The sequence below is a fragment of the Anser brachyrhynchus genome (assembly GCF_964034855.1).
Source record: "Anser brachyrhynchus genome assembly, chromosome: 27".
Taxonomy (NCBI): Eukaryota; Metazoa; Chordata; class Aves; order Anseriformes; family Anatidae; genus Anser; species Anser brachyrhynchus.
The window spans coordinates 5,121,129-5,148,355 of NC_137720.1; the positions used below are offsets into that span (position 1 = coordinate 5,121,129).

General features: G+C 62.1%; 2 protein-coding genes and 1 long non-coding RNA gene across 4 annotated transcripts; 2 read left to right on the forward strand and 1 right to left on the reverse strand.

Moving 5' to 3' along the window:
* The first annotated feature begins 30 nt into the window (after positions 1-30).
* On the forward strand, positions 31-4,167 carry PIM1 (Pim-1 proto-oncogene, serine/threonine kinase). Its single transcript, XM_080569120.1, has 6 exons — positions 31-375; positions 466-572; positions 655-705; positions 1,257-1,623; positions 2,351-2,527; positions 2,741-4,167. The coding sequence occupies exons 1-6, from the start codon at positions 294-296 to the stop codon at positions 2,896-2,898; spliced, it is 942 nt and encodes a 313-aa protein (XP_080425246.1). The 5' UTR covers positions 31-293; the 3' UTR covers positions 2,899-4,167.
* LOC308183284 lies at positions 3,629-15,630 on the reverse strand. Its single transcript, XR_013942382.1, has 2 exons — positions 13,687-15,630; positions 3,629-9,384 (listed from the first exon to the last, which is right to left on the reverse strand). It is a non-coding gene; the product is annotated as an uncharacterized lncRNA (long non-coding RNA).
* TBC1D22B (TBC1 domain family member 22B) lies at positions 11,116-26,716 on the forward strand. 2 transcript variants are annotated; one of them, XM_080569085.1, is made up of 13 exons: positions 11,117-11,357; positions 15,637-15,693; positions 16,686-17,002; positions 17,817-17,996; positions 18,492-18,562; positions 18,995-19,123; positions 19,556-19,621; positions 20,445-20,559; positions 23,316-23,422; positions 23,861-23,936; positions 24,215-24,342; positions 24,501-24,596; positions 25,018-26,716. In XM_080569085.1, exons 1-13 carry the CDS (start codon positions 11,302-11,304, stop codon positions 25,144-25,146), a joined length of 1,527 nt encoding a protein of 508 aa, XP_080425211.1. In that variant the 5' UTR covers positions 11,117-11,301; the 3' UTR covers positions 25,147-26,716. The 2 variants fall into 2 exon arrangements, with proteins under 2 accessions (XP_080425212.1, XP_080425211.1); XM_080569086.1 differs by lacking the exon at positions 15,637-15,693 and having other exon boundaries at positions 11,116-11,357.
* The last annotated feature ends 511 nt before the right edge of the window (positions 26,717-27,227 follow it).

Below are 27,227 nucleotides of genomic sequence, written 5' to 3' on the forward strand. Positions count from 1 at the left end.
CCCCGGCCGGGCCCCGCCCCCTCCCGCGGCTCTCCCGGGACCGCCCCCGCCTCCCGCTACTCCCGCGGCCGGCGCGGGGCCGCCGCCGCCACACCGGAGCCCGGCACCGCGCCGAGCAGCCGCCAACCCCCCCCCCCCCACACACACACACCCCACCCCGCCGCCGCCGCCCGCCCGGGGCTTCCCCCGGCTGCCAGCAGCCGCCGCCGCAGCAGCTCCGCTGCCCGGTTACCGGAGCCGCACCGCTGGCTCCCGGTCAGCTTCGGGCCCTGGAGGCGGGGGACGGGAGCGGGATGCTGCTTTCTAAAATCAATTCGTTGGCCCATCTCCGCTCCGGGCCCGGCGGGGAGTTGCACGCCGGGAAGGTGCCGCCAGGTGAGCCCCGGTTGGGTTCGGTCGGGTTCGGTTCGGCGTTGGGCGCCGGTTTGGGGAGCGGCGCGGTGATGCCCGGTGCCTCGCCCGCAGGGAAGGAGAAGGAGCCGCTGGAGAAGCTCTACCAGGTGGGCCCGCTGCTGGGCAGCGGCGGCTTCGGCTCGGTCTACTCCGGTATCCGCCTCTCCGACAGCGCCCCGGTAAGCGGCGGGATATGGGGGGGGGGTTGGTGGCGGCCTGGGGGGCGAGCGCCGTGCTCAGCCGCCGGTCCTTGCCCCGCAGGTGGCCATCAAACACGTGGCCCGGGACCGCATCTCCGAGTGGGGCGAGCTGGTGAGTGAGCGGGGGCACCGGCACCGGGGGGGGGGGCACCGGAGGGTCCCTGGGCGGGGGGGGGACCGGGGAGGGAACCGGAGCATCCCTGGGCGGGGGGGAGTCAGGAGGGAAGCGGAGCATCCCCGTAATGGGGGTGCTTTGGGGGGGGGGGGCACCGGAGCATCCCTTGTTTTGGGGGGGGGGGGGGCTGGGGAGGGAGCCAGGGCCCCCCTGGTGGGGGGGGGAGGATGTAGGGGGCCACCGGGGCATCTCTGGCTTGGGGCGTTTTTGGGGTTGGGGGGCACCGAAACATCCCTGGCTTGGCATTTTTGGGGTTGGGGGGGCACCGGAACATCCCTGGCTTGGCATTTTTGGGGTTGGGGGGACACCGGAGCGTCCTGGCTTGTGGCACTTGGGTGGGCACTGGAGCATCCCTGGTCTGGGTGGGCTTGGGGAGGGAACCGGAGCATCCCTGGCTTGGGGCACTTGCGGGGTTGGGGGGGCCACCGGAGCCCTCCTGGCTGGCGGGGGGGGGACCCCGGGTCTGACCGCGCCGTGTGTCCCCGCAGCCCGGCGGCACCCGTGTGCCGATGGAGATCCTGCTGCTGAAGAAGGTGGGCTCGGGTTTCCGCGGGGTCATCCGCCTCCTCGACTGGTTCGAGCGTCCCGACAGCTTCGTGCTGGTGCTGGAGCGGCCGGATCCGGTGCAGGACCTCTTCGATTTCATCACGGAGCGCGGCGCCCTGCCCGAGGAGCTGGCGCGGGGGCTCTTCCAGCAGGTGCTGGAGGCCGTGCGGCACTGCCACAGCTGCGGCGTCCTGCACCGCGACATCAAGGACGAGAACATCCTCATCGACCTCTCCACCGGCGAGCTCAAGCTCATCGACTTCGGCTCCGGCGCCCTCCTCAAGGACACCGTCTACACCGATTTCGACGGTGAGACCGCGCGCCCGGGGGATGCTCAGCATCCGAACCCGCGCCGGGTGCCGCCGCCACCGGCTTTTCCCCTATTGCAGCAGCTCGGGGAGAGAAGCCGGGGGGGGGGGCAGGAATTATCCCAGCCGCCCGGCGAAGTTGTGTTGTGTTGTTTTTTTTTTGGCACGGGGTGGATGTTGTGAAATGGGAGCCGGCTCCCGGCGTCAGCCCAGACGCCCAACCAACCTGCTCCGGGCTGGGGCGGGGGGGGTGGGGGGGGGCGGGCAGCCCTACAAAAACAAAACAGCTGCCGGGGGGGGGGTTGCAAAACCTGGTTTGCAGCCGCAGAAGGGCTTGCGTTGCTCCGCTCCCCTTGTTTGCTTTGCTTTTTTTTTTTTTTTTTTTGGCAAGGAGCAATGAGGGGGGGGGAAAGGCGTGGTTTCCCCCCCCCCCCCGCCCTCCCTTGGGTTTTTATTTTTTATTTTTGCGTGTAACGGTCGGCTCCCAGCCTTCCCCGGCCCCGTGCTGCCCCCTTTCGGCCCCGGTGGCTTTTTTTTTACAACCCAAAGTTTGTAAACAAGAGTCACGTGCTGGCGGCGCGGGGGGTGGCGGGTCGCACGGTGACACCCCCCCCACCACCACCACCATCACCCACCCTAAAGACGCTCGGGCGAGGAACCGCGGTCCCCGAAAAGGGTTTTGGGGCCGGCGAGCATCCTCGTGACGAGCGGCGCCGTCCCCCACGCAGGTACGCGGGTGTACAGCCCGCCGGAGTGGATCCGCTACCACCGGTACCACGGGCGCTCGGCGGCCGTGTGGTCCCTGGGCGTGCTGCTCTACGACATGGTGTGCGGGGACATCCCCTTCGAGCAGGACGAGGAGATCCTGCAGGGCCAGGTGTACTTCAGGCAGAGGGTCTCGCCAGGTGGGCACCGGCTCCGCGGCGCGCGGTGGGAGGCGGCGCCAGGGCGCGCGAGCCTCGGGGGTGGCACCAGCCGGGGGGCGGTGGTGGGGTTTGGTGGCACGCGTCGTGCCGTCCTTCCTGACCCCCCAAAAGCCATGCTGGGTTTGGGCGTAGCTCGGAGGAGGACGGGTGCTGACCTCCCCCCCCCCGTGGTGGTTTCTCTCTCTCCCCCAGAGTGCCAGCACCTCATCAGGTGGTGCTTGTCCCTGCGCCCCTCGGACAGGCCGTCCTTCGAAGACATCTTCAACCACTCCTGGATGCAAAGCGTCCACCTCCCCCAGAAGGCGACGGAGATCCACCTGCACAGTTTGCTCCAGGAGACGGGCAAATAACAGCTCTCCCTGCCTCTCCTGGCCCTAAGAAGCGAAGGACAGCGGACTTTTCCTCCTGGGGACCGTAGCCCCGGGTGGGGAGCGTCGCACGGAGCACGCACAGCTCGCTCCAGAGCCCGGCCGACTCGGAGACTCGGTCCCACCGGAGCCGGTGGCCGCGACCCAACCCAGCTGTCCCGGACTTGAACCGAATGGTCCTGTCTCACTTGATGTTTCGCCAGTAAAAAATATTTTTTTTTTGGATTTTTTTTTTTTTTTTGTCTTTGGGGGCTCCCACGAGTCTTCCTGGCCTGCTGAATTTGGGACTGCGAGAGGATCGGAGCCCTGACTGCGAGAGAAGCTCCAACCGGGGGACCTGGGGGGAGGGCAGGGCAGTGCCGCGGCCGACTAGCTCTCTTCTTTGCCGTCACCGTCTTCGAGTGCCTTCAGTTGCAATCCTGGCTGTGCTGGAGGAAATACTTGAATTTTCCTACACTGCTGCTTTTCCGAGACTCGCCTGGGCGCCGAGCTACTTCTTCTCCCCGTGCAAAAGGAAAGCGGGCGGATGGAGCTGGGGAGCCGCGCGGGCGACGTCTCGCCTCCCGCACCTCCGCAGCGTGCCGCCGTCTCCTGGGGACTTTCTTCCTTGGGCTCTTTGCTTCCCGTGCCCTCACGAATGCACAAACAATGCAACCCAACAGAGCTGTAAATGTGTGTACAGAGTTATACAGGAGCAAAGCTTGATGTACAGTTGTTAATAATGGTAACATTTTACCTTTTTTTTTTTTTTTCCTTCCAGTTTTTGTTTTTAATTTATTTTCATGGATTTGTTTCGTTTGTTTTGTTTTAAAGGAAGAGTCCTAGCCACTAGGATAACTTATTTATTTATTTATAACTCCCGTGGGTCCCCGACCCATGCCTTGCTTCTCCAGCTGCTGATCCCCGGCTTCCCGTTGGGGTCTCCCCTCCGCCTCCGTCCCGGTGCCTGTTTCACCTCGTGCTTCCGTCGGATGTCTGGCCGTGGCGTGGAGCAGCCGCCTGCGTGCGGCCCTGCTCCAACCTGTGCCCTGCCACGTGCCCGTTGGGGTTTGCAGAGGATTTTCGCCGTTCCCCACGGGTACCCGGGGGGGGACCCGGCGCGTGCCGAAGCGGGGCCGTCCGCGCTGTCGAGTCTGTCCATGTAACCAGTGTGTAGCCGGCGGGTTTTTGTTAATAGGTAATATTGTACAGGGGAATTCAGAAATCCTATTTTTTTTATACATGCGGTTTTAAATAAAAACTTAAATCACTTAATGCCCCGGAGACACCCCTTTCTTGCGGGGAGGGAAGGAGAAGGGGGGCACCGGCGACCGCGCCGCGTCGTCCCCAGCATCCCGCGGAGAGGAGGGAGCGAGCGAACGGCAGCGCCCACCGCAGCCCGGACCCAAACCAATGCTCCTTAACCGGGACTCGCCGGTCCCAAAGCGGCACGGGGAAGGCTGGATTGGGCCCTCCGCGGGCGTCTCCAGCTCCTGGGAGCGAGATCAAAGGGGTGTGGAGCCCTTTCGTCTCCATTCATCCGCGGGCGGCCGCGCCGAGCATGTGCTCGGGCCGGCGAGTAAACAAACATCAAAGCGCCCTTGCGAAACGCCGGATGTTGTCAGCCAAATTAAATTTGGGTAACGCGGATCCTGTTGCTCCGGCTCCGTCGGCGAGGAGCGTGCGTTGCATGCCGGGTGCCGGGGGGGTGAAGAAAGCCGCCGGCGTGCTGTCCCCACCTCCAGCGCGGCGAGCGAGAGGAAGTCGATCTCCGGATTACGAGAAGTCGGTCGCTATCAGGCAGCAGCGGTAACGCTTCGCTCGAGTTTTTACCCTCCACACTGCCCAAGCTCACTTCCCAGCTCCTCAGCGTTTCAGTTTTGGGGCTGGTTTTTTTTTTCAAATTTTTTTTTTTCTGTATTATAATTTTTGCTTGGGACTTTTTTTTTTATATTGACGCAATGACAATTTTCAAGCCCTGTTCCCACCCCCATGGTTGGCACCGTGATGGGTTGGAGGGCTCCTGCCCCCACGGAAAGGGGCACTGACCATCCTGCAAACCACTTCCCCAGACCCCTGGCCAGACCTGACACAACGGGGCCATCCTTTCCTTGGCTCACCCCGCATATTTCTTGCTTAAACCCCCCCTCCCAGCGCGCGCCCCTTCCCCAGGTCACCCCAGGTGAGCTCTTCGCCAAGCCGTGGGGCTGCCGCGAGGGGACTGGGGGGCCCCACAGCCACGTCCCCAGCTTTGCGGTGACTTCGTGCGCTGTGTCACTGCTGCACCTCTGCCTTCAGCAGCAGGCGTTAACTCGGTTTGTTTGTTTTGCTTTTTTTTCTTTTCTCAGCTGCATCTTTCATCTCCTCCTCGAGGCTGCTCGGAGCAGGAAGCGCGGCTCCGAACGGCTTCAAAGTTCAGACCTATTTTGAGATGCGGTTTGCATTCAACCTCCTCTCTTGCTTTTTTCCTCCGGACCATCCGGGAAGCTGCTCTTTACACGAAAGCAAACCTCCTGCCTCACCGCCAGCTGCAGCGAGGGGGCCTGAGCCCCCCGAAACGCTATCGCGGCCGCCCGGGCTGCGCACGGCCCACCCTTCCCGTAAACGCTCGCTAACTGCTGCGGCGTTTCTTAGAAAACTCGCCGCAGAAAGGCCGAGCGGGTCCGGCACGCTGCACGGGGCTGGGGCGCTGATAGGCGCCGCGTTTCCGCCTGCTGCTGACGATTTTGCTCGCACCACGGCAGGGGAGCGGTGCCGTCGTTGGATGTGTCCCCCCCCCCCCGGGGCACCCAGCGCTGCCCGGGTGCCCGCTGGTGGCACGGGCTGGGTGCGAGTGTTGGGTGCTGGAAGCGTGCGATCCCTGTGCGCCAGCCTTGCCGAGGGTTTAACGCCTTCGTGTGTGTGGCTGAGAGCTCCGTGTCCACGTCCCGTACCCCTGGAAGGGGTGGACGGGATGGGAGACCCAAAATCAGCCCCAGCACCATCACTGCCCATTGATTCGCACGCGTGGGTTTCCCTTCTCCCTCCCGGCATGGCAGGGTTGGGCTGAAGATGAAGGTTTTTTTTTTTTTTTCCTTCTCCAGCTCTTCCTGCTGCCTTTGCGTCAGGGTGAGGGGTGCTGCAGACTCTGTAAGGAATCCATCGCAGGCTGTGGGCTTCCTCCTCACCTGCTTTTCTTTCTCCTTTTCTCTCGGCTTGCTCAGTCGCTCACTCTTCCTTCGCTGTGTCTTGCATGCAGCAAGAGACCCCCCAGGAGAGAGCCCGTGAGCCACCTGTCATAAGCCCATGAGTGGGAAAGAGGGGCTGGAGAGAAGGAAATGGCCCTTTTGCCCCCATTTCTCCATGTGGGACACCATTTTGGGGACACCAGCTATGAAGGAAGCCACAGGAGCCATCCATCGGGAAGCAATCCAGAGCCAGCACCACTCTCCCACCTCCCTTCCACGACTGCTCCTCGCTGCTCTTTTTCAGCGTGGTAAGCACCCACGCTCAAAAAGAATTAAAAAAAAAGGGCGGAACAGGACCAGGATGAGATTTCAGGCCATTCGATCTCCCCTTCTGGGAGCACTGGGGTCACACAGAGACATTTGAGGGCTTGCAAAGCGCTCGGCACACCTTTGGCTTCCCATCCTCACAGCCAAGCACCTTGGCTGGGGATGGATACGTGAAGGACTGGCCGGGGAAGCCGCAGCAAGAGCAACGTTTCTATTTTCCACGTCCCTTTCTGGGAACGGGAGATGAGCGGCAGCCGAACACCTGACACGGCCGGGAAGGCACACACGAGCCCTGCGGAGAAGAGGCTCCCGGCGAGCGGGAGCCGGGGAGCAGAGGCTTGGAGGCGGCAGCTCGCCCCGCGTCCCACTGCGAGGAAAACATCCCGCTGCCCCCGAGGCGGCGGCGGAAACCCTTTGGCCCTTCTCATTGCTGTGAGTCACAGGAGCTATTTTAAACACCTGCCTTAGGACGAGATGAATTATCAGCGAGCCGCGTGTCCCACGGCTCCAGCTCCCCAGTAATGAAGCCTCGTAGGAGGCGGTCTCGGAGAGCTTCGCCGACGTCCCGTGTGGCAAGAGGATTATCTCCACGGGGCATGTGGGGAAACTGAGGCACGGTGCCCCGACTCGCCGGAGACCTTTTGTGGTGGAGCGTTAAGAGCAGGGCTCAGCCTGCCTGCTTTTCCCTGCCCTATCGCTCCCAAAAGTGAAATGACAGCCTGGAGAAAGTGCGAGCGTGCGGCGAGAGGTTCCCGGGTTTGTTCATGGCTTGGGAAGGAGCAAGCTGTGACCACGAGGAGCGGTGGTCTCAGTGCTGCCCGCAGCCTTCCTCGGGTGGGACTGGCCACCAAGCAGCTCCCAGCCTCAGCCCCGTGGTGTCCCCACATCCCCCAGGCAAGGGGATTCGTCCTCCAGGAGCCGTGGCCAAAGCCCTGCACCCATCTCAGCCCTAGAAAACCGCATGAATTTGGGGCGAAACGCCCCTTCCCACACCTCCAAAAACCCCATGGTGTAAAGGCGAGCGGGACCAGGTGCTGGTTTCGGGCACCTGGAGCCCCGCTCGGTACCGGAGCCTCGTGTTTCGGCTCGGTGATGCCACTTGGGGTTTACAACAACCTTCCCTAGAGCGGGATCTGAGCTAATGCTGCCTCCGTGACACACCGAAACTGCATCACTCGGCCCGAGAGTTGGTGGGGGTTTTTATGCGGAAGAAACACTTTATTCACCATTAAAAAAAAACATACCGCAAAAGCTTTCCAGTGTGTAACGTTGAGTCAAATTTAGCAACTTCAGCTAAAGAGGGATGTTTTTAAAAGAGGTCATCGGTGTTTTTCATCCTTCTCCAAGCTTTTTGTCCCCTTCCTCCAGGGTAATTTTCATGTTTTTAATCACCGTGTTTGTTACAGTTAGGAGGGGGTTAAGCGACCCGAAAAATGAAACAACAGCTCTTGTTTCACATTGAAGCAGCCATTTCAGTTAACCTGAAATGACACACGGGTGCGTGTCAGCGTTTGAAGGGAGAGCGGGTTGCAAGAGCGGAGATCTCACCCTGCTGCGAAAGCTGTGAGAAAAACAGAAGCAGCAAAATGTCATTTCAGGTCAACCCACACTGAAATCCTTCGTGTTCTCCCCCAAAACGTGCAGGCAGGGCTGGTGAGAAAGCAGGGCAGGGCCCCCCAGCGCAGATACAACCCGTCAGTACCGACCCCAATGGAAACTGCCCCTGTGCTCCCCACCGCTCGGCACGGATGTGCCACGGCAGCCGTGATCTGTACCAGGCTACTGCCCATAGCGCAGCGCTTGCTGTAGCAGCCCTGTGCGTGTGCACGGGTGCAGGAGTGCACACACGCATGCTTGGATGTGTGTCGATGCCCCCTGAGCATATGGGTCTGGCTGGATTTGGCACATGCTGGCCAGCTGAGACCTGACAGCAATCAAAGCTCAGCCACGGATGCGGAGGGCTTGGATTTCAGTCCTTGGCATCCTTTTGGTCCCATCGCTTGGATTTCAGTCCCTGGCATCCCTTTTGTCCCATCACTTGGATTTCAGTCCTTGGCATCCCTTTTGTCCCATCGCTTGGATTTCAGTCCTTGGCATCCCTTTTTGTCCCGTCCCGTCTTTTGGGGAGGGGAGCAGAGCCAGCGAGCCACCCTCCCTCGTCAGGCCGGAGAGGTCACTCTCCTGTTTCTCTAGCAGGGTGTTTCCAAACGGTCTTTGATACAGCCAGCCACCCAAGCATGAGAAGATGAGCTGCGAATTGCTGTTAAAAAGCAGGAGGGAGATCTCCAGGAAGGATTTATCCCTCAGGCTGGGGAGGGACAGCAAAGGGAACCCACCCTGCCCAGCTGGAGGGGACAGCAGGCACCTGGAGGAGGCTCTGCGGGGACCTGCAGGGGCCAGAAGTGACTCTAGGACAGCTGGACACGCACAGCCTCCCACCGACACCAAGGGCTCCTGCCCTGATGCGGGATGGTTTCCATTTCTCGGTGTGCAGACGCCGAGCTTTCCCACTTCCCCACCGCCGCCTTGCACGTGCGCGTGGAAATCAGCCCTGCGGTGCCTCGGACCTGCGCGTCCCAAACCAGGGAAAATTCCTTGCATTTGGGCGGCGTTTGCAGTCGCGTTACGGCACGAGGTGATTTGCGGTAACGCTGCCGGTCACACCTTGTAGACCACACGTGTTTAGCCACGTTGCTCTGGCTGGAAGGAGCAGTATTTCTGTCCCTGTTCGGACCAGCCCCTTTCTGGAAGCCCTGCTTGCCCTCCCGACCGGGATGGCACTGATCTCCCTGCAGCTGGGAGCCTCAAAATGCTCTATTTTTGCTAGTTTTAAGTTTCCTTTCTCCGCTTCAGCCTCAGGATGGGAAAAGGAACCGATTCTTCTCTCTCGGCTTTCGTTCTTGTTCAGAACCGAAAGCTGCCAGGCTTCTGGGCTCGCTGCTCTGCTCCCGGCCACGCCGTGCCCCGAAACATTTCCCTGCATCTCCCAGAGCACCTGACAGGGACATAGCAGCACCAAGGCGAGTTACACCACAGCACCCAGCTGCTAGGCCAGGCCTCGTGGCTGCGACGAGCCTGTGCCGCCCTCTGCCGTCAGCCCCGTCCTCGGAAAAAAAAAATAAATAATAATTTTCTGCAGAAACGCGCCTGCTGTTTTTATTTTCCTCTCCCTTGATGAGCACACGCAGCCCTCCCGCACCCCGAAGGGTTTCCCCACGGTGCTCGGCGGAGACGGGCGGCGATGCTGAGGGGACGGGGACAGCAGGGCTGGGGGTGGCAGCCGTCCCTTGACGGACTCGGGTGTCCCAGCGCCGGGGCATCCCCGAGGGGCTCCCTGCCCTCTGCGGGCAGGGGAAACTGAGGCACGGGGTGCGGCACCGACTCACGGCCCTGCCAGCCACCAGGCACCGCTGACTGAGGCCGAGGCAGCAAGGGGCCATTGCGCCTTGCCCCCAGGAGCAGGACGTCCCCGTGTCCCCAAGGCCTTTGGTGACACAACGCGGCCTGCGCCTGCCGCCATTGAGGCCCGGTGCTAGGGGCTGCCCCCATGGTGGGGTTTTCTTCTCAGGGATGCCAGGGGGCAGCCAGGGTCCCATGATGTCACCGCAAAGGCTGTTTTGGGGGGTTATTTTTTATTTGTTTGGAAGGTTTGGGGGGTTGTTTTCTTTATTTTTGTGTTTAGTTTTTTGGTCTCTACAGCTCCCTGAACGGAAGGTGTGGGGAGCTGGGTGTCGGCCTCTTCTCACAGGTAACCAGGGATAGGACCAGAGGGAACGGCCTCGAGTTGTGCCAGGGGAGGTTCGGGTGGGAAATGAGGAGACATTTCTGCTCAGAAAGAGCGGTCAGGCGTTGGGACGGGTTGCCCAGGGAGGTGGGGGAGTCCCCGTCCCTGGGGGTGCTCAAGGAGAGGTTGGACGTGGTGCTTGGGGACAGGGCTCAGTGGTGACAGCGGTGGCAGGGGGTGGTTGGACCAGACGATCCTGAAGGGCTTCTCCAACCCTACTGATTTGATGACTTTATGTTTCTATTTGTTTTGACACCTGCGCTTTTTTGCCACTTCATCCCCGTTTATTCGCCAGGTGACTTCACCAGGTGGCCTCACTGAGGCCTCCCCTATAACGCCCGCCCCCGTTACGAGGGGACGACCCCTGGGGAGCTCAGTGAGGTGCCCCCGAATCCCCCCCCCATCCCTTTGGGTGCCATGGCAACCGGGGGGGGGGGCACCCCGGGGACCCCGCCACCCCTCAGCCCCCCCCCCTCCTTCATGGTTCAGCCCGCCGCCACCTCCCCCCGTCGCGCCGCGGGTGGTTTAACCCGCTCCCCCTCCCCTCCGTGGTTTTGCCGGCGCCCCCCCCCGCGCAGCGGAATGGTCTCTCCCGGCCCTCACGGCGCTGTTTAACCCTGCCCGCCCAACCATGCGCGGGGCGGGGGGGGCTCGCGGGGGGGGGTCCCTCCCGCCCACAGCGCCCATTGCCAGCCTCCCCCCGCTCCTCTCGGAGCTAAATACTCCTCCCCACTCCCCCCCTACAGCAGGCGTGATGGTTCATCCCACCCCCACAGTAACCATAATGGTTCATCCTTTCATCCTCCCCCCCTCAGCAGCCGAGATGGTACATCCCACCCCCACACAAGTACTCCCTCCCCTCCTTCCCCAGCCCCTCCCCTCCCCCTATGACGTCACTCCCCCTCCCTGCTCCCCATTGGCCCGGCCTCCGGAACCGGATCGCGGGCGACCAATGGCGGCGCTCTCCACGCCCGCAACCAAAATGGCGCCGGCGGCGGCTTCAAGCGGGCGGCGGTGAAGGCGGAGGGGGGCGGGGAGGGGGGCGCCCGGGCCTTCTCCGCGCTCCGCCGCTGCGCCGGGGCCGGCCGGGCCCTGCCCGGCCCCGTCCCGTCCCCCCCCCCCTCGGCCATGGCCGCCGAGAGCGGGCGGCACTTCTGGAAGCGCAGCGCCAAGCTGCCCGGCAGGTGGGCAACGGGCCCGGCCGGTAACGGGGCTGCGGGGGGTCGGGGGGGTCTGCGGGGGGGGTCTGTGGGGGTCTTTGGGGGGGCTGTGGGGTCTTTGGGGAGGTCTGTGGGGTTTTTGGGGAGGTCTGTGGGGTCTTTGGGGGGTCTGTGGGGTCTTTGGGGGGTCTGTGGGGTCTTTGGGGGGGGCTGTGGGTTTTTTTTGGGGGGGCTGTGGGGGTCTTGGGGGGGGCTGTGTTTTTTTGGGGGAGTTATGATCTTTTGGGGGGGTCTGTGGAGGTTTTTGGGGGGTGTTTTTTTTGGGGGGGTTGGTTTTTTTTGGGGGGGGGTTGTGGGGTTTGTTGGGGGGTGGAAGGTTTTGGGGAGGAGGGGAGTGGCGTATGGAGGGGGGGACGTGGTGCTGTGGGGCAGGGAGGTCTGAGGGGGGCCCCAAGGTTTGGGGGGCGGGCCTTGAGCCCCCCCCCTTGAGACCCTGTACAGAGACACCGAGGAGACCCCAGCCCCCTTATGGGCCACCCCCGTTTTCATGAAGGCCCCCCCAGGTTTCCCACCAAGGCCTCCCCGTTCACCCGGGGACGTCGCGGGGAGCCGAGGGCACCCCGCTGCGGGACGGGGGGCAGCGGCGCTGCGGGCTTGCTCCCCGCCTGGCCCCGGGAGCAGGGCGCACCGGGGGGGGGGGGGGGGGCTGCAAACCCTTTACCCCAGACACGAAACCCCAGTGTCCTGGGGGGGGGGTGTGGGGCCGGGATACCCCCGCTCCGAGGAGCCTTCTGGGGTTCTGCATCTGGCGCTCCTCGGGCCGCCTCCGTGCTCGTTTTGCCTTATCTGAACCCTGCCCTTCCCCTCCCGCTGGCCGGGCACGGTGCGAAATCGGCCGTTCGATCCCCGTGGGGTTTCGCTCGGGCTCTGTCCCGCTCCGGCACCCTGCTGTCGGTGGGACGGAGCCCGGCCGCGGCACGGCGAATTTCCCCCTCTCCTCTCCTGGGGGGTTGGAGAGGCCGGCGCCGTGCAGCCCCCGGTTCCCTCCCCGTCCCCGCAGCCCTCGCCCCGAGCCGCTGCCTTGGAGCCGCTTCGCCTTGGGACGCTGCGGCCAGGTGAACCGGTCTGGGAGGCAGGCAGCCCTGCCCAGACGCCGCCGAGCTGCAGCGACGTGTCCTCGGCAGAGCTCTCCTCTGCCTCCAGGCAGCTTCGCAGATCCCCCCACTGGCCCGCGGGGCGTTTCGGGGCCGGTTAACGCGCCTCCTCCGCCCCGCGCGCCCCCCGTCCTTTCCAAGAACGGTTACGGGCAGGGCTCGGGCCTCGACCCCGAAGGGCAGCAGCGGGGACGGAAAGCGGAGGTGGGACATCACCCAGGCGTGGGGCTGCCCCTTATGTTTTTGGTGGGAACTCTGCAAGGTCTTCCCCCATTCTTGGCTCCCTCCTCCCCTTGCCCCAAGCGGGCAGAGGGAGGCTTCGGGACGATCCGGAGGCCGCGCCAGGTTCGTTTGCCGCGATGGGATGAGTAGGGTCGCTTGGGTTCGTGTGCGTTTAGTTGGTGCTTTTTCCCCTCTCAATTTAGGGTCGCGTGGCAGAAGCGGTAAGAGTGGTTCCACGCCTCCCGTGCTGCCCCGGGGCTTCTGCGTTGGGATTTCTCCCCCCCTGTAATTTTTTGGGGTGCGTTGGTGGGTTGGTCCTGCACATCCCTGTGCGCGTGTTTATTCCCTGCCCTTCGGAGAGGTGGGCAGTAAGGCACTGTGTGTGTTATTTACGTGCTGGTGTAAAAAGTGGGGTGGGAGGGGGATCAGAATCTGCTTGGGTAAGGGATGGCACTGAGGTTCTGTGAGCGCGATTCCTGCTGTGATCCTGTGACGCCGGTACCACAACGCAGCAGGGTCACCGGTTGTACCGGGCGCTGAATGTAGAGGGGACGGAAAATGGCCTCGTCCTGCAGGGCTCAGACCGCAGCAGGACGGGGGGGGGTCTCACCTCCTCCCCGGGGGCGCTTGCTGCGGCGGGGTGCCTGCCCCGAGCCTCCCACCCGTGCGCGAGCCAGGCGGAGACGGCTGCAGGCGGGGTTGAGCCTCGGAGACGGCGAATTCGAGCCGCGGTAGGGAAAGCCAGAAGCGGGGTGAGTGAATGAAGCGCTCGCCGAGTGCCGCCGGGCGCCGTGGCCGCCCGGCCTCGGGTTTCTCAGCCGCAGACGCGGGGCGTGCTGGTGTGGGGCTCGGGGACCTGGCCGTGGGCTTGGGGACCTGCTGGGGTCGGTTACGGGGACGGGAGCAGACGCGGGGCGCCCGGCGGGCCCAAAGGTGCCACCTGGCAGCTGTGGGTGTTTGCCCAGCTCGGAGCTCACCTGCCGTGAGTCCCGGCGTCGGCGCTGCTTCCTTCCCAGCTGCTTTGTTTATTTCTCTGCACAGACAGAGCTCTGTGTGTGTGTGCGTGCCCGCCTCTCCTTCCTCTCCAGCCCGTTCCGTAGGGGTTGCGTGTGCCAACCTCTGCGTAGGTGCACGGGGAGGCGGGGGAGGGGGGGGGAGACTCAGCAAACCCGAGCAGTCCAAGTGTGGAAGGCGGCGGCGCTCGCTGATGCGGGACGGTGGCACCCAGCTCGGCCCGCTGGAAGCGAGGCGTCGCCTTCAGCCGCTTGTGTAGGAGCCCAGCCCAGTGCGTGGTGCTCTCGGAGCAGCCCGGGGGCTTCGTTCGGGGGACCTCATGCTCCGAAAAGAGGGCTCCGTGGGAGACGAGACCCTATGCTAGTAGGGAAGGCATCGAGCGATTGCTTCAGAGCACCGGGGAAGGGTTTCCTCACGCCGTTCCTGCGGCTGCCGTGCGGACCCGTGTGTAGTTTTCGCCGGAGCGGTGGTCTGCTGGCAGCTGGGGGGGGGGCTTTTCCCGGTCCCCGTGCGGAGAGCGGCGCTGTGCCCGCCCTCCCAGGGTGCTGCCAGCTCGGCGCTGGGGGTCACGGAGGCGCTGCTGGCCCCGAGGAGCTGCCGTGAGTCATTTTCCTTACTCCCGATAACCCGCTCGCCGTGCCCACCCACGGGGGCGCCTCTGTTTGATAGCCGCCCTGGCTCCCCGATGCTGATTACCCGATGCTAATTACCCAGCAGACTCGTCCCCGGGCTCGATGGCTGGCGGGTGAAGGCGGCGAGCCTTTCCAGCGCCCCCAGCCACGGAGCACGGCGGCCGCCGCAGCGAGCCCACCCCTCGCCCCGGCCTCCAGCGCCAGCCCCTTCTCCTCTGCGCTCATTTCCAGCCCCTGCCCCGGGTCTCCACGTCCCTCCCGTCCCCCCGGACCCGTTGCCGACGCCTCCCCGCCATCCGCTCGTCCCCCGCCTGCTCTCCAGCTGCGCCAGGCTGCGCCCCCCCTCCGGCCCGGCCGGGCTCCGCTCGGTTCCCTGCCGGGCTCCATCTGCGGCTCCCGAAAGCCCGGCCAGCTCTGGAGCCTCGTCCCTCACGTGCCAGCTCTGAACGAGCCCCTTGTCCCTGAGCTGTGTGCCGGGAGGGTGGCGAAGGGCTTGTTTTTAACCCGAGCTTGGTTCGCGGGGCGGCTGCGAGCGGTTACCCGAAGGGAGCTCATGGCTCGGGATCTGTCTCGCGGCCAGAGCCTGGAGGAGCAGTGGTGTGCATGTGCCTGCCAGCTCCTTCTTGAGGCCGTGCTCCCCGTGCAGCCCTCGGGCTCCCTGTCCCCTCGCAGGCGGGGCCGGGGCCGTGTCTCACAGCAGACCGCGCGGGAGGCGGCTGGTTGAGCTGGGATTTGGACCCGCGTCGAGCCCCGGACCGTACTGGCGGCTGCTGGGCTCTGGTGCTGGCTGCCAGCCTGAGCGTCGGCACGGGGAGCGAAGCTCGAGCGCTGAGGTGTCCCAGCCTCACCGGGCAGAGCCCTCCCCTGCTCCGGAGGGCTCAGGAGTGTGAAATCCCAAACGTGCAAAGCCCTCTGAGGGAGGGGAGGATGAATTTCGGTGTTCGGGGAGGGCGTTGAGATGCGGGGTGAGGGGGAGGGAGGCGGCGGTGCAGCACGGAGCAGCTCTCTGCCCCCTGGCTCGAGATCCCAAATCCCAGCTCAGGCTGGAGAGAACCGAAGAGGTTAAACAAGGCTCCTCTTTGCGGCTGCAAAGACCAAATCTTCAGCTGAATGTGGCGCTTTGGCTCTGAGGCTTTGACGGCAGAAGCTTACTGAAGCTGCTTTCGGTCTGCGTTGGGCTCCCAAAAGTGCGCAAGAAGCGCGGCCCCGGTCTAGGCCGAGCAGACTGCTCGTGGTGCCCTGGGGCTTTTTGCACCGTCTCCTTTTTCTTTCTTCCTGCAGCATTCAACCTGTCTACGGAGCGCAGCATCCTCCCCTGGATCCCCGCCTCACCAAAAAGTGAGTGTCGCGTACCTCCCGGGGCCGCAGCCCCTTCGCTGTGCAGGTCTGGGGCTCGGTCCTGCAGCAGGTGGAGGGCTCCAGCGTCCCCTGGAATTACAACGCTCCCCCTCCTCCCTCTCGCTGGCAGCCCGTGTCCCAGTCCGTGTTGCTGGGGATGCCGAAATGGCCCCGCAGCTTCTGTGCGTCCCCTCTGCCCCGCGGGGTTTGGGCACGTGCAAAAAGAGCAGCAGGGGCGCACGGTGCTGCCCTGGGCTCCATGAAAGCTTGTGGGGGAATCTCACCTGCTGGCGCCCTTCGCAGGCAGAAATCTGCCTCAGACACAGCAAAGGAGAGACGGGCACGTTCCTCAGCGCCCGTGCCTTTTGGAGAGGGAAGAGCCATGGGAAGGGCGAGGTGAAGGCGCCCGGCAGCAGGGCGCGGGCAGCGGGATGGCAGCGCCGCTCTGCGCGGCCTCCTCGTCCCTGTCCGGGCCGCGTAGCGGTGACGGTTCCCCTCTTTGTGACGCTTCGGCTGGTGGACTTTGACTTCTGCGGCGTGAGGGTGAATGCCAGGGCTCCTCCTGCACCCGAGGGAAGGAACAGCCCCGTCGGTCCCCTGCCAGCAGCGTCGAGGGGCGCAGCCGGGCTTTGTCCGGGCTCTGCCATGCCTCTCCCCAGGTCGCAGGGCTTTTTCTGTGTGTTAATACCTGGGTTTTTGTAGGGATTGGGGGGAGGCAGAGCTGGAGGAGCTGTGCTCCTCTCTCTCTCTCTCGTTTGCCCTTCTGAGCCGAGGAGCCTGGCAGCTCTCCAGCTGCTTCTTGGCACCGTGGCCTTCCGTGCCCTGATAGCGCGCCGGCTCGGGCAGGCTGGAGAGGCTCAGCGCATGCCCTGGGTTTGAGAGGAGCAACCGGGAAGCTGGAAGAAGCCTGCTTGGAGCTAGGGCACAGGGAAGGAAAGAAAATAGGCTGGTCTGACGGCACAGCTCTGATGCTGTTTCTCTCTGGCTTCCAGCTTCATCAAGGACCGCTCCAAGGTCAACGCGCTGCCCATGAAGAGCAAGAAGGCCTCCAGCTTCCATGAGTTCGCCCGCAACACCAGCGATGCCTGGGACATCGGCGACGATGAAGACGAGGACTTCTCTTCCTCCTCCTCCTCCTCTTTGCAAACTCTGAACTCTAAAGTGGCCAAGGCCACGGCGGCCCAGGTCCTGGAGAACCACAGCAAGCTGCGGGCGAAGCCCGAGCGGGCCCCGGCTGCGTTCAGCGACGTGCCCACCAACTGCAAGGTCAGCAAGTCCAGCAGCGAGGCCCAGCTCTCCAGGACGGCCGGTAAGAGCAGCCTCCGGCTCCTGCGCTCTCCCGGCTGACTGCTGAGCCCAGCCTCTTGCTGCTTCTCGCGTGTGGTGGCCGAGAGGCTGGGGCACAACGCGTGTGCCCAACAGCGGCGTCCGCTCCTTCGTAGCATCCTGTGCTCCAAGGAACCGTTCTCTTCCACTGCCACGTCAATCTCTGCTTTGATATCCTGTATACAGGCATCCCTGTCCTCCAGGGTCCCGTTTCCTGGGCTCTCAGGGGTTCTGGAAGTTTAAATTCTTGGTCGCGATGTGCTGCCTTTAATCAAGCTTGGGATGAGCCCGGCGGGTACAGCTCGGGCAGGGAACCAGGCATCGGCCCCTGCTCCCTCTGCCTTGCCCCAGGCCGTGCTCTGGGTGTCCCCGCTGCCAGCAGGTGGCATTGGCAGCCCTCCGCCGCCTCTCTCTGCGCTCGCAATTAGCTCAGCTGCTGTTTAAATGAGAGGTGAGAGAGGCAGGTCTGGAGGTCGGTTCCTTTGGGGGTCCCCGCGGCTTCCTCCTGCCTCGCCTCGCGTGTCCTGCCCGCGTCTCCTCGCACGTGGTGGGGGAAGTCCGACCGCGGGCAGGCAGACGTCTGGGGGGACGCGGGAGGAAGGAAGGGAACGAAATGAGGGGGAGCGATGGAAGAGCAGCAGCAGATCTCTGCGGGCCGCCGGTGCTCTGTGTGCTGGGACTGGGGAGGAGAGGTGACACCTGCAGTGGCGAGCCTCTGGCAGTGGTCAGCGGAGCACGGTGGGGTCGGAGAGGTGCCGTCCCCTTCCTGCCCTCACCGTGGCCCCTGTTCCTCGCAGAGGAGGCCTGCGTGCGGAGCCCCCTTCAGAAGCAGCAGTCCCTCCCCCTCCGGCCCGTCATTCCTCTCGTCGCCCGAATCTCCGACCAAAACGCTTCGGGTGCTCCCCCCATGACGGTGAGGGAGAAAACCCGCCTGGAGAAGTTCCGGCAGCTTCTTTCCAGCCACAACACGGACCTGGGTGAGTGGCAACGGGGGCACCTGTGGGCGGGGAGGAGGAGGCAGAGGGGGGACCCATGGAAAAAGCACGCTTCAGGTTGAAACAGCGTCTGCTCCAGGCTGGAAAAAGTTCCTGCCAGCAACGCTACAAGCGGGGTAGCCGCAGGAATCGCTCTGTTGGCAGATGATAACCTCCTCCACCTGCTGCCTGCCTGTTTCCAGCCTTTCTCCATCTCACAAATGATGCTGGGGCCACAGGGGGGGGGGCTGTTGGGTTCTGCATGAGAGCCGAGCCCAGCTGTGAGGGGGAGCGGCGGCTCGGAGCCCCGGCAGCCCACGGTGGGCTGGAAGCGTCCCTGCGCGCCCACGTCCCCGGTCGCTGCCGACCTGGAGCCTTCGTGGAGGCTCAGTGTCTCCAGAGCCTGCAGGAGCAGACTGGGCTTTCCTCTCCTTCTAGGTGTAGTGGTGCCTGGACGCGCCTAGGATCTAATCCATTGCCACCACTGTCCGTTTGCAGATGAGCTGAGGAAATGCAGCTGGCCCGGCGTGCCCAGGGAGGTCCGGCCCGTGACGTGGCGTCTCCTCTCAGTGAGTTACTCGCAGCTGCGGGGCAGGAGTCGGGAGGGGAAATCTGGCAGCCTGGGCTGAGCTCGGGACACGCGTTCCTACACCTTCGTGTGTCCCAGGGCCGGGTTTGCTCGTGCTGTTCCTCTGCCCAGCCTACGGGCGAGCTGTAGGTTTTTTGGCCAGGGAGCGTAATCGCCGAAATCCTCTTCGAGCAGGTGCTGGGAACGTGGTTTGTTCTCTTTTGGGAAACCGAATCCTGGAAAGTTGGGTTGTACCCAACTCGGAAAAGGCACTGGGGGCTGGGAAAAAGCCCAAACCCACAAACGCTCTTTTCCCCGGCCCCAGGGTCCGCGTGCCCGACGCTTCCAGGTGCGCAGCGGCCTGGCGGGATTTCGGGGGCTGGTTTGTGGCCGGGGTTGAGGGTCTGCCCTGACGTGGGGTTTCCTGCTGCAGGGTTATCTCCCCGCCAACATGGAGCGGCGGAAGCTGACTTTGCAGCGCAAGCGGGAGGAGTACTTCGGCTTCATCCAGCAGTACTACGATTCCCGGAACGAGGAGCACCACCAAGACACTTACCGCCAGGTACCCCCCCGCTGCCCGGCTTTCTGCCCCGCTGCGTCCCTTTCCTCCCCTTGGCTGCTGCTTGCCCGTGCACTTGGGGTCGTGCTAGGCTGACTTCTGCCCGTTAGCTGGTAGGAGCCTTCCCCTCAGGGACAGGGCACCGCGTTTCTGTCCTCTTCCTTACAAATTCTGGACTAATCCTCCCCTAAATTGACCAAATAACGGGATTTCTGACCCCAGCTCTTTCCCAGCCCGCCTCTGATCACCAGACCTGAGCAAAGGAGACCGGAGATAAAATTGTAGATGGCTTTCTCTGTGCAGCTGCCATCTGTACCCTCACAATGCTCGTCAGCGAGCCCAGCTCTTGCCTGGGGGGGTGCCGCAGGGTGGCCTGTGCTGTTATTGTGCCCCTTGGAAGTATGGCTGGTGCGTACAACCTGTGCTGTTTTCCAGATCCACATCGACATTCCAAGGACCAACCCGCTCATCCCCCTTTTCCAGCAGCCGCTCGTCCAGGAGGTAAGGGGGAGCGAGGCTCCTGCCCCACGTCGCCGTGGGGTCGGGCTGTTTGTGTGCGGGGTCAGCCCAGCGCTGCCCTCAGACTGAGCGAGCTCTGTAGGACCTCCCTGCCTGACAGCTCCCGATGGCTCCTGATCAGCAAATTCCTGCTTAAGCTGCCTGGTTGTGCCCCAGGTTTGGGAAACGTGTCAGCCTTAGAGACCGAGGATTATGAGATCAACCTTGTTTTTTGACAAAACGTAGCCAAGGGTTGGTCAGAGTCCTGAAGCTGCCTTTTGGAAACACATTTTTGAAGCGGAGCAGGACATCGGTCGTGTTTTTGCTACAAAACCACTTCCGTGTGAAGTGGCTTGTGAGGAACCCGGGCAGGGCCGGGTGTGAGAGGTGGCCAGGAGGTAATAACAGACCGAGGTTGTTGGCGGAGAAGCTGCTGTGGGGGAACTGCCCTGGTCCGTGACGTTTCGCTGGGAGCGCTGTGCTGGTAGCTGCTGGACCAGGAGCCCAGAGAACGACCGCAGGTGTCCGTGTGACGTTCAGCACGGCGTGTGGCTCTTGGGAAGCTGCCTTCTGCGGCTCTTCAAGCAGAGGCTTTGAGGAGGAGACGGGGGCTTCTTCCTCTGGGAAGAGCGGATTGGCTTTGTGGGAACCTGTGGCTCACAGAGGGTTCTCTCTTAGGGCTGGCGTGCTTCTTACCTTAGCCGTACTGCTGCAGAAGAGCCTGTCAGCGCATGACCTTTGCTCTCTGAGCTTAGCGGTTTTGCTTTTCTGCCTTTCCTTTGTGCACGGCTAACGCAGGTACCTGCTTTCCTTCCTTCTCCCCTAGATCTTTGAAAGAATCCTGTTTATCTGGGCCATCCGACACCCAGCCAGCGGCTATGTGCAGGGCATCAATGACCTGGTCACTCCATTCTTTGTTGTGTTCCTCTCTGAATACGTCGGTAAGTGACACAAGTGACGGTCGCTGCTTGAAGCTGCCTCCCAACCGCAGCGGTTGAAATGGTGCGAGGTGCTGGCATCCCAAAAGCTCGCCTTGCTGGAGGGGATGTGTTCCTCCGCAGCTCCTGGGTCACGCTGGGGATGCGTCTTGACCTCAGAGTTGTCTTTGCTGCCTGCTTGAGTCGCCTTCGGTTTGGTAACCTCGCTGAGCTCCTCGCAAGTTGAAGTGCTCGGGGTGGATTTGCATTTCAATGTGCTTGGCTTGGAGGAGGATGGGGCCTCGGAGGCACCGGGGGAGTTTTGTCGAAGGCCCGGTGCCCAGAGCTGGGGGAGGGGGAGGATCTTCCCCTCAGAGCCTGAATTTGGAGCTCGCCCTTGCTCTAGGGAGAGTGAAGTATAAAGAGACCCCGCCGAGAATGTAAAATAAACCATTTCAAGAACGATTCCTGTCCTGTGCTGCCAGTACAGGTGTGTCTGTCAAGCCGAGAGTTTCGACTTTTCCCTGCTGCTTGTGGCTTTCTTGTCAGCCCGGTGCTTTCAGCCCGAGCTCAAGTCCTTTTCACTTAGTGGGTTTTTATTCTTTCCCCAGCGCTAGCTGTGTTTTGGGGTTGACATAAACGCCAGGGTGCCGTAATCCTTATGCCTAAAGTCTCTTATTTTTCACTGCAAGGAGGAGGAAAAAGGATTTCCTAAGACTCCGTTAGTGACAGAGAAATCCTGCCTGACAAATATTGTAGGGTCTGATCCAAAGCTCGTTGAAGTCACTGGAAACCTTCCACTTTCTAGCCAGGGCTTTGTGAGCCAGTAGTGATTTGTGGCCTTTGAGGACGTTGCAAAGAGGAAAGCCACCTTGGTTTCCCCCGTGGTAGCCCGTGTGGCCAGGGCTGATCTCTGCGACGTGCCATTGCTCCTTGCAGTCCGAAGGAGGGAAAAAAAGCACAGCGTGGGGCTCTGCTACCACCTGCAGTGAATTCTCTTTCCTGGGAGGTAAAGAGCGAGTTGTCTGTGCAGGAAGAGATCTGCCCCGAAGCGCTGGAGCTGCCTGTGGGTACCTGCTGTGACTTCTCCTAACCATGCACCGTGTTGTGGGGGTCGTGCTAGGGGCTCACCTCTGCGCGTGGCTGCCGAGCTCGTGCTGCACTGACCTGTCTGGGGCCACGCTGCTTGCCATCCTCCAGCCCTTTTTATCCTCTGAAGCTTTCTCGCTGAGCGTGGCCTTCCAGCCGTCTCTGAAAGTTGTGCTGGAGGAAAAAAAAAAAAACCTCTGCTTGTGACCTCTGCATTTGAGTTGAATTTAGTGAAGCAACATCTCAGCAACATCTCCCATCCCCTTCTGTCTTAAGAGCCTGGGATTCGAAGCCAGGCTTCAGGTCAGAAGCCTGAGGTACGTCTGCCTCGGTGGTTACCTGCCCCTGGCCTGGCCGTGTGGCAGGCTGAGTTCGAGGACAAGATCAGCAGCGTAGCTGGGAAGGAACCGGTACCGCTCAGTGCTGTGTAGCGCCTTTTGCTCCATCATCAACCCATCGGGTTTCCTGTGCCTCCTCTCCTTCCTGAGCGGTTTTGTCGTCCGCAGGACGCAGAGCCTCAGGTTAGAAGGGACCCGCTCTGCTGGCCCCACTGCTCAGCTGCCTTTCCTTGGGCGTCAGAGCTTCTGAAGAGCTGCCTCGGCAGGGCCATCGCCGCTTTCTGGGCACCGTGGGGTGTGTGTGTGACCTGCTGCGAGCTGGCAGGCGGAGGAGGAGGGAGCTCACAGGCTTGGGTTAGCTGCTCGGCACGAGGCCAGCCTGACGCCTTGGTCTCCTACTGTTCGATCTGTTGGCGTCTCACGTAGCAGCCTCGCCTCCAGCAATGGGCTGCTGGCGTGGCTGAGCCTCCCCTCCCTCTGGTCCTGGCTGTACACGTGTGGCCTCGACCCAGTCCTTAGCATGTCCCTGCTCCTCCTGCTGTGGGGGAAGTTAATAAGGAAACGAGATGGATACCTGCTATGCAGAGGCTTTGCCTGCCTTGCTAATTACCTGGAGCCTTTGAGGGTGCTGCAGAGGAGTGACTGGTAATTTTGGATGATGACCTACAGCTCGGAAACAGCTTTCTGCAGTATGAGATCAAACTACTGCAGCTGAAGCCTGTGCCTGTCCTAAAGCTCTGCGGGGCAGCATGCTCTGGAGCTGAGCGCTGCCCGAGGTGGGAGCAGCGCTGGAGCTGTTTGCTCCGTCCGTCCCTTCCCATCCTCTGCCACCAGGATCTGGTGGCATCAGTTTTCACGGTGCTGCCGACCTGTGGCAGCGTATCTAAGCCAAGACGGTGGCCCTGAGCTCATCCTCTCCATCTTGTGCTCCTTTCCAAGCAGGATCAAAGATGCCTGTTCTGACTTCCGAGCATCTGGGTTTGGAAATGAGCCCGTTCAGCCCTGCCATCCGTTGATTCAATTTAGCGGTGACGGCTCCTGCAGATGCCTCTGCCAGTGGCACGATGGCTGCTGTCCTCCCCGGGGGCCTCTCTGCTCCAAACGCAGCCCTTGCAGCAAGGCTCTTCCATGCACGGGGCTGCTGCTGCTGGCTGGAGCTCTCCTCTTAGCCCAGCTCGAGGAGGAGAGGTTCTGCAGTCCCTCCAGTACACGGCACTGCTGTCAGGCTCCGTGCTGGAATTGGAAACTTTTGCTGTACAGAGATGTTGGGCAGCTGCATGCAGTCAGCCTTAAAGCCCCGGGCTGTCCCCGTGAGCCCCACCCTCCTGATTCTCTTCCCCATCTGTTTTGCAGAGGAGGACGTGGAGAACTTCGACGTGACGAACCTGTCGCAGGACGTTTTACGGAGCATCGAAGCCGACAGCTTCTGGTGCATGAGCAAACTGCTGGACGGGATACAGGTGAGCCTCTGGGGCCGCAGGGAAGCCCCCCCTTTTTGGGGTAGGTACAGCACCATTGTCTTCTCTCTGTCTCTGGGTGAGAGAGCTCCGTATCCCTGGCACAGCCCTTGAGTAGCCAGGCAGACCTGCAGCACCCCTAGCGTTTAAAATCGAGGAGGCTCTGCCTGGCTGTTTGTCCTCTGACAGCAGGTCCCAGCGTTTCAGAGATTTCTGCTTCGCTGGGCCTGATCTGGGGGCACAATCCTGGGGAAATGAGATGCTGCAGTTGTACAACCAGCGCTGTCCCACCGGGGACTTCACAGCAGGCAGATCCCGGTGCTCAGCAGCCACGTCTCGCTGCCTGGTGCCTGCCTTGGCTTCCTGCAGAGCTGGGCGTCTGGCGTGGGTCGTTTCTAGGTGTTAGATCTGCTGCTTCTGACCGATAGCCTCTCCCCCCAGGATAACTACACTTTTGCACAGCCGGGGATCCAGAAGAAAGTCAAAGCCCTGGAGGAGCTGGTCAGCCGGATCGATGGTAGGTGACGAGGGGATTTGGGCAGGGCGAGAGCCCTTCCAGCAGCGTGAGGCTCCCTTTGCCGGTAGCACCCTTAGCACAGGGGGTTGATGCTCGCCTACAAGGCGTGGAAGTTTGGGTTGGCCAAAAAGCCCCTGGGGATGGGACTTTGCTGGCGAGGTAGCACAGGGGGAGTAGCGGAGGCGTTTGGGAGGAGGTCTCAGCCTTGGAGTGTGAGGAAGCCGGTGTGCTGGGGGCACGGTGCTCCCCAGGTGTGTAAATGAAACGTGCTGTTTCAGAGCAGGTACACAACCACTTTAGGAAGTACGAGGTCGAATACCTGCAGTTCGCCTTCCGCTGGATGAACAACCTGCTGATGAGGGAGCTGCCTCTGCGCTGCACCATCCGCCTCTGGGACACCTACCAGGTATGCAGGCTGCTCGCTGCAGGGCTCGTTCCCCGTGCAGCGTGGGGAGGGGAACGAAGCAGCGTGCCCCTGGGCCTTTCCCAGGTAGCTGGGGACAGTCGGATGTCTGTGCCTCGCGGAGCTGCGGGAGCTGACCCAGAGCTTTTTGTTGTCCGCAGTCGGAGCCGGAGGGATTCTCGCATTTCCACCTGTACGTCTGCGCCGCCTTCTTGATCAAGTGGCGGAAGGAGATCCTAGATGAGGAAGACTTCCAAGTAAGTCCCTGGGAGTGGGGGTAATTCCCTCTGGGGAAGAGGGGAGGGAATTGCCCTAGGTGGGAGCCCAGTGTGTGGACCTGGTCACCCACCATCGCAGGACTGGCTCCCAGGTCGTCTGGTCTCGGGATCTTTGCCTAAAAGTAACTTCTGAGCCTCCGTGCTCAGCTGGAGGCTGCAAACATCAAACACCAGCTCTTGAGCCCAGGGAAGCTTTGGTCGCAGTAAACCCCATCGTGGTTTGGGGGCATCTGAGGCGCTCCCCTCATTCAGAGGGGGACACAAGCACTCCTTCATGCTGCCTCTGAGCCTTTTGGACGAGTGAGAGTCACTGAGTGCTGCTGCCTCTGTGCCCTGAGCCTGCTCTGGAGCTGTGTGCTGCCTTCGACTGCCCCAAACTAAGCATCTTCCCCTCTTTCAGGGCCTTCTAATGTTGTTACAAAACCTGCCCACGATACACTGGGGCAACGAAGAGATCGGACTCCTGCTCGCTGAAGCCTACAGACTCAAGTACATGTTTGCAGACGCTCCCAATCATTACCGCCGATAGGTGCCAGGACTCGACTCCCCCCCTCTGCCCTGTGCCCACCTCCTCCTCCTGGCCCGATCTGATCACTGTGGCATTTTGTCGTCCCCAAGTCCCTCGGACACTCCAGCCGGGAGCTGCTCCTCGCTGTACAAAGCTCACATCGATTTGTCTTAACTCTTCTGTGTGCCTGTCTGCCACTCCACGCGCCTGGTGTGCCACTCCAACCACCGTCAGTATTTCATGCCGTGCCGGTGGCCCGAGCCAGGGAGAGAGGCTCGAAGGGGCTCGGGGGCAGCTTTGCAGAAAAACTGAGCCAAGGACGGAGCCCTCCTGTCCTCTCCCACCCCTGCCCAGGGCTTGTCCAGCTGTTGACTGCCTTGGCTTTGCTGCCGCGTGTTCGCCCACCGCTGCACACGCATACACACGTGCTCGCCGCCTCGCACCCGTGTGCGCTGCCCCATCCCGGTCCCTTCTCTCTTCAGACGCAGTTTGATCCAACTCCCAGACGAAAATGCCTTATCAGAGACTGCCTGGCCGGAGACCTTCCCCGGGGCTGCAGGGCAAGAAGTTTCTCAGGGCCTGGCTTCGCTCCGAGTGTCCGAAGACCCCGAGCACTTTGTGGGTTCCCGAGGGAGCTGCTCGTGCTCTGCCCTCTCCTCTCCATCCTCTTCGCCTTCCTCCAGATGTCGGCGTGGTGGGCACGGCGGGGGGACCACTCCACCCACACGTGCTTCGAATGATGCTCGTCGGCTCGCCGAGACCTTCTGTGACCGACGTGCCGTCGGTACAGCCCCTCCTGGCGTGGGGGGTGCGGGGGCCTCCTCAACGCCCCCCGCAAAGCCCCCGCTCCTCCAAGGCGTTCTGTGTATATTGTGTTCTTGTGTATATGGGTCAAAGATGTACAATATAAGTCTTCTGTTTGTAGCAGATATGATTTTATATTTATAACATGCATCCCTTGTTCTTCCCATCCTCTCCACAGCTGTGAAGGCTGCCTGGGTACGGCGTCGTAGGGCTTTGGACCCCCCCTTGGAGCTGAAGGGGGAGCCCAAGCTGTATTTTTTGGGTGCTGAGTTTGTCAGGGAGTTGTGCGGTCGATATATCTCAAGGCTTCCCGCGCAAAGGGGATTTGGGGGTTTAAAGGCAAGGGGAGCTCCCAGGGGGAGCTGGGGGAGAGCAGGGTGAGGAGATACAGGGTACGGTGCCCGGTCCCGGCACTGCAGGGCACAGCGGTGCCAGTGCCGCCGGGGGCTCTCCCGGGCACAAACGGTCCCGGATCCGGCGCTGGCTGCCCCCAGCGCTCCCCAGGGAGTGGACGCATCCGGGGCTGGCCTCACCTCCCTCGGTTCTTAACCGAAACCAATCGTGAATGTTTTATTGGGCTGGTTTCTTCCGCGGGTGGGCCCTGTCCCTGTCCTGCGGGGGTTGGATGCGGGAGGGTGCAGGGGGCAGGTCCGGACCCCAGTGGGGTTTGTTGGGGCAGGACGGGGGGGTGCCCGGTGCGATGAGGCAGCGGGCCGTGAGGCCGGGGCCAAGCATGTGGAAGGCAGAGCCTTGTTGCCAATAAAACTCCAAACAGTGTCTCAAGAAATCGCCTTCCTGATCTGGAGTTTGTTTGTTTTTTTTTTTTTCCTCAGGTATTTGGACTTTTACTTTATTTTCGGGTGTGCCTTTTGTTGTTTTCTCCGAGACAGACCTGGCGGTCGGTAGTTTGACATGACTAATTAAAAGAAAAAAAAGGAAAAACCAAAACAACCCAACTGCGGGCTGAGCTGCGTGGTCTGGCAGGTGTTTGCGGTGGGGCTGGGGGGGGAGGCAGGTCTTTGGTTGGCCCCAGGGGGCTGCGGGCACGTCCTTTTCTTCCATTGTGCCTCAGTTTTCCTATCCATAAAATTTGTAACTTCTCCTTTTTGTACCATTCCGGGGGAAAGCAGTGTGGTTTTGTTTTTTCTTCAGAGAACTGAAACCACACAGAAGGGGTCGCCCAGCAAGGCTGGGGGTGGCAGTACTGAAAACTCAGCGGGGGGAGCCCTGGGCTGCCCCGCAGGGCTTGGGTCAGGGACTGCACGGGGGCTTGGGGTTTGTTCTCCATCCCCTGGCCC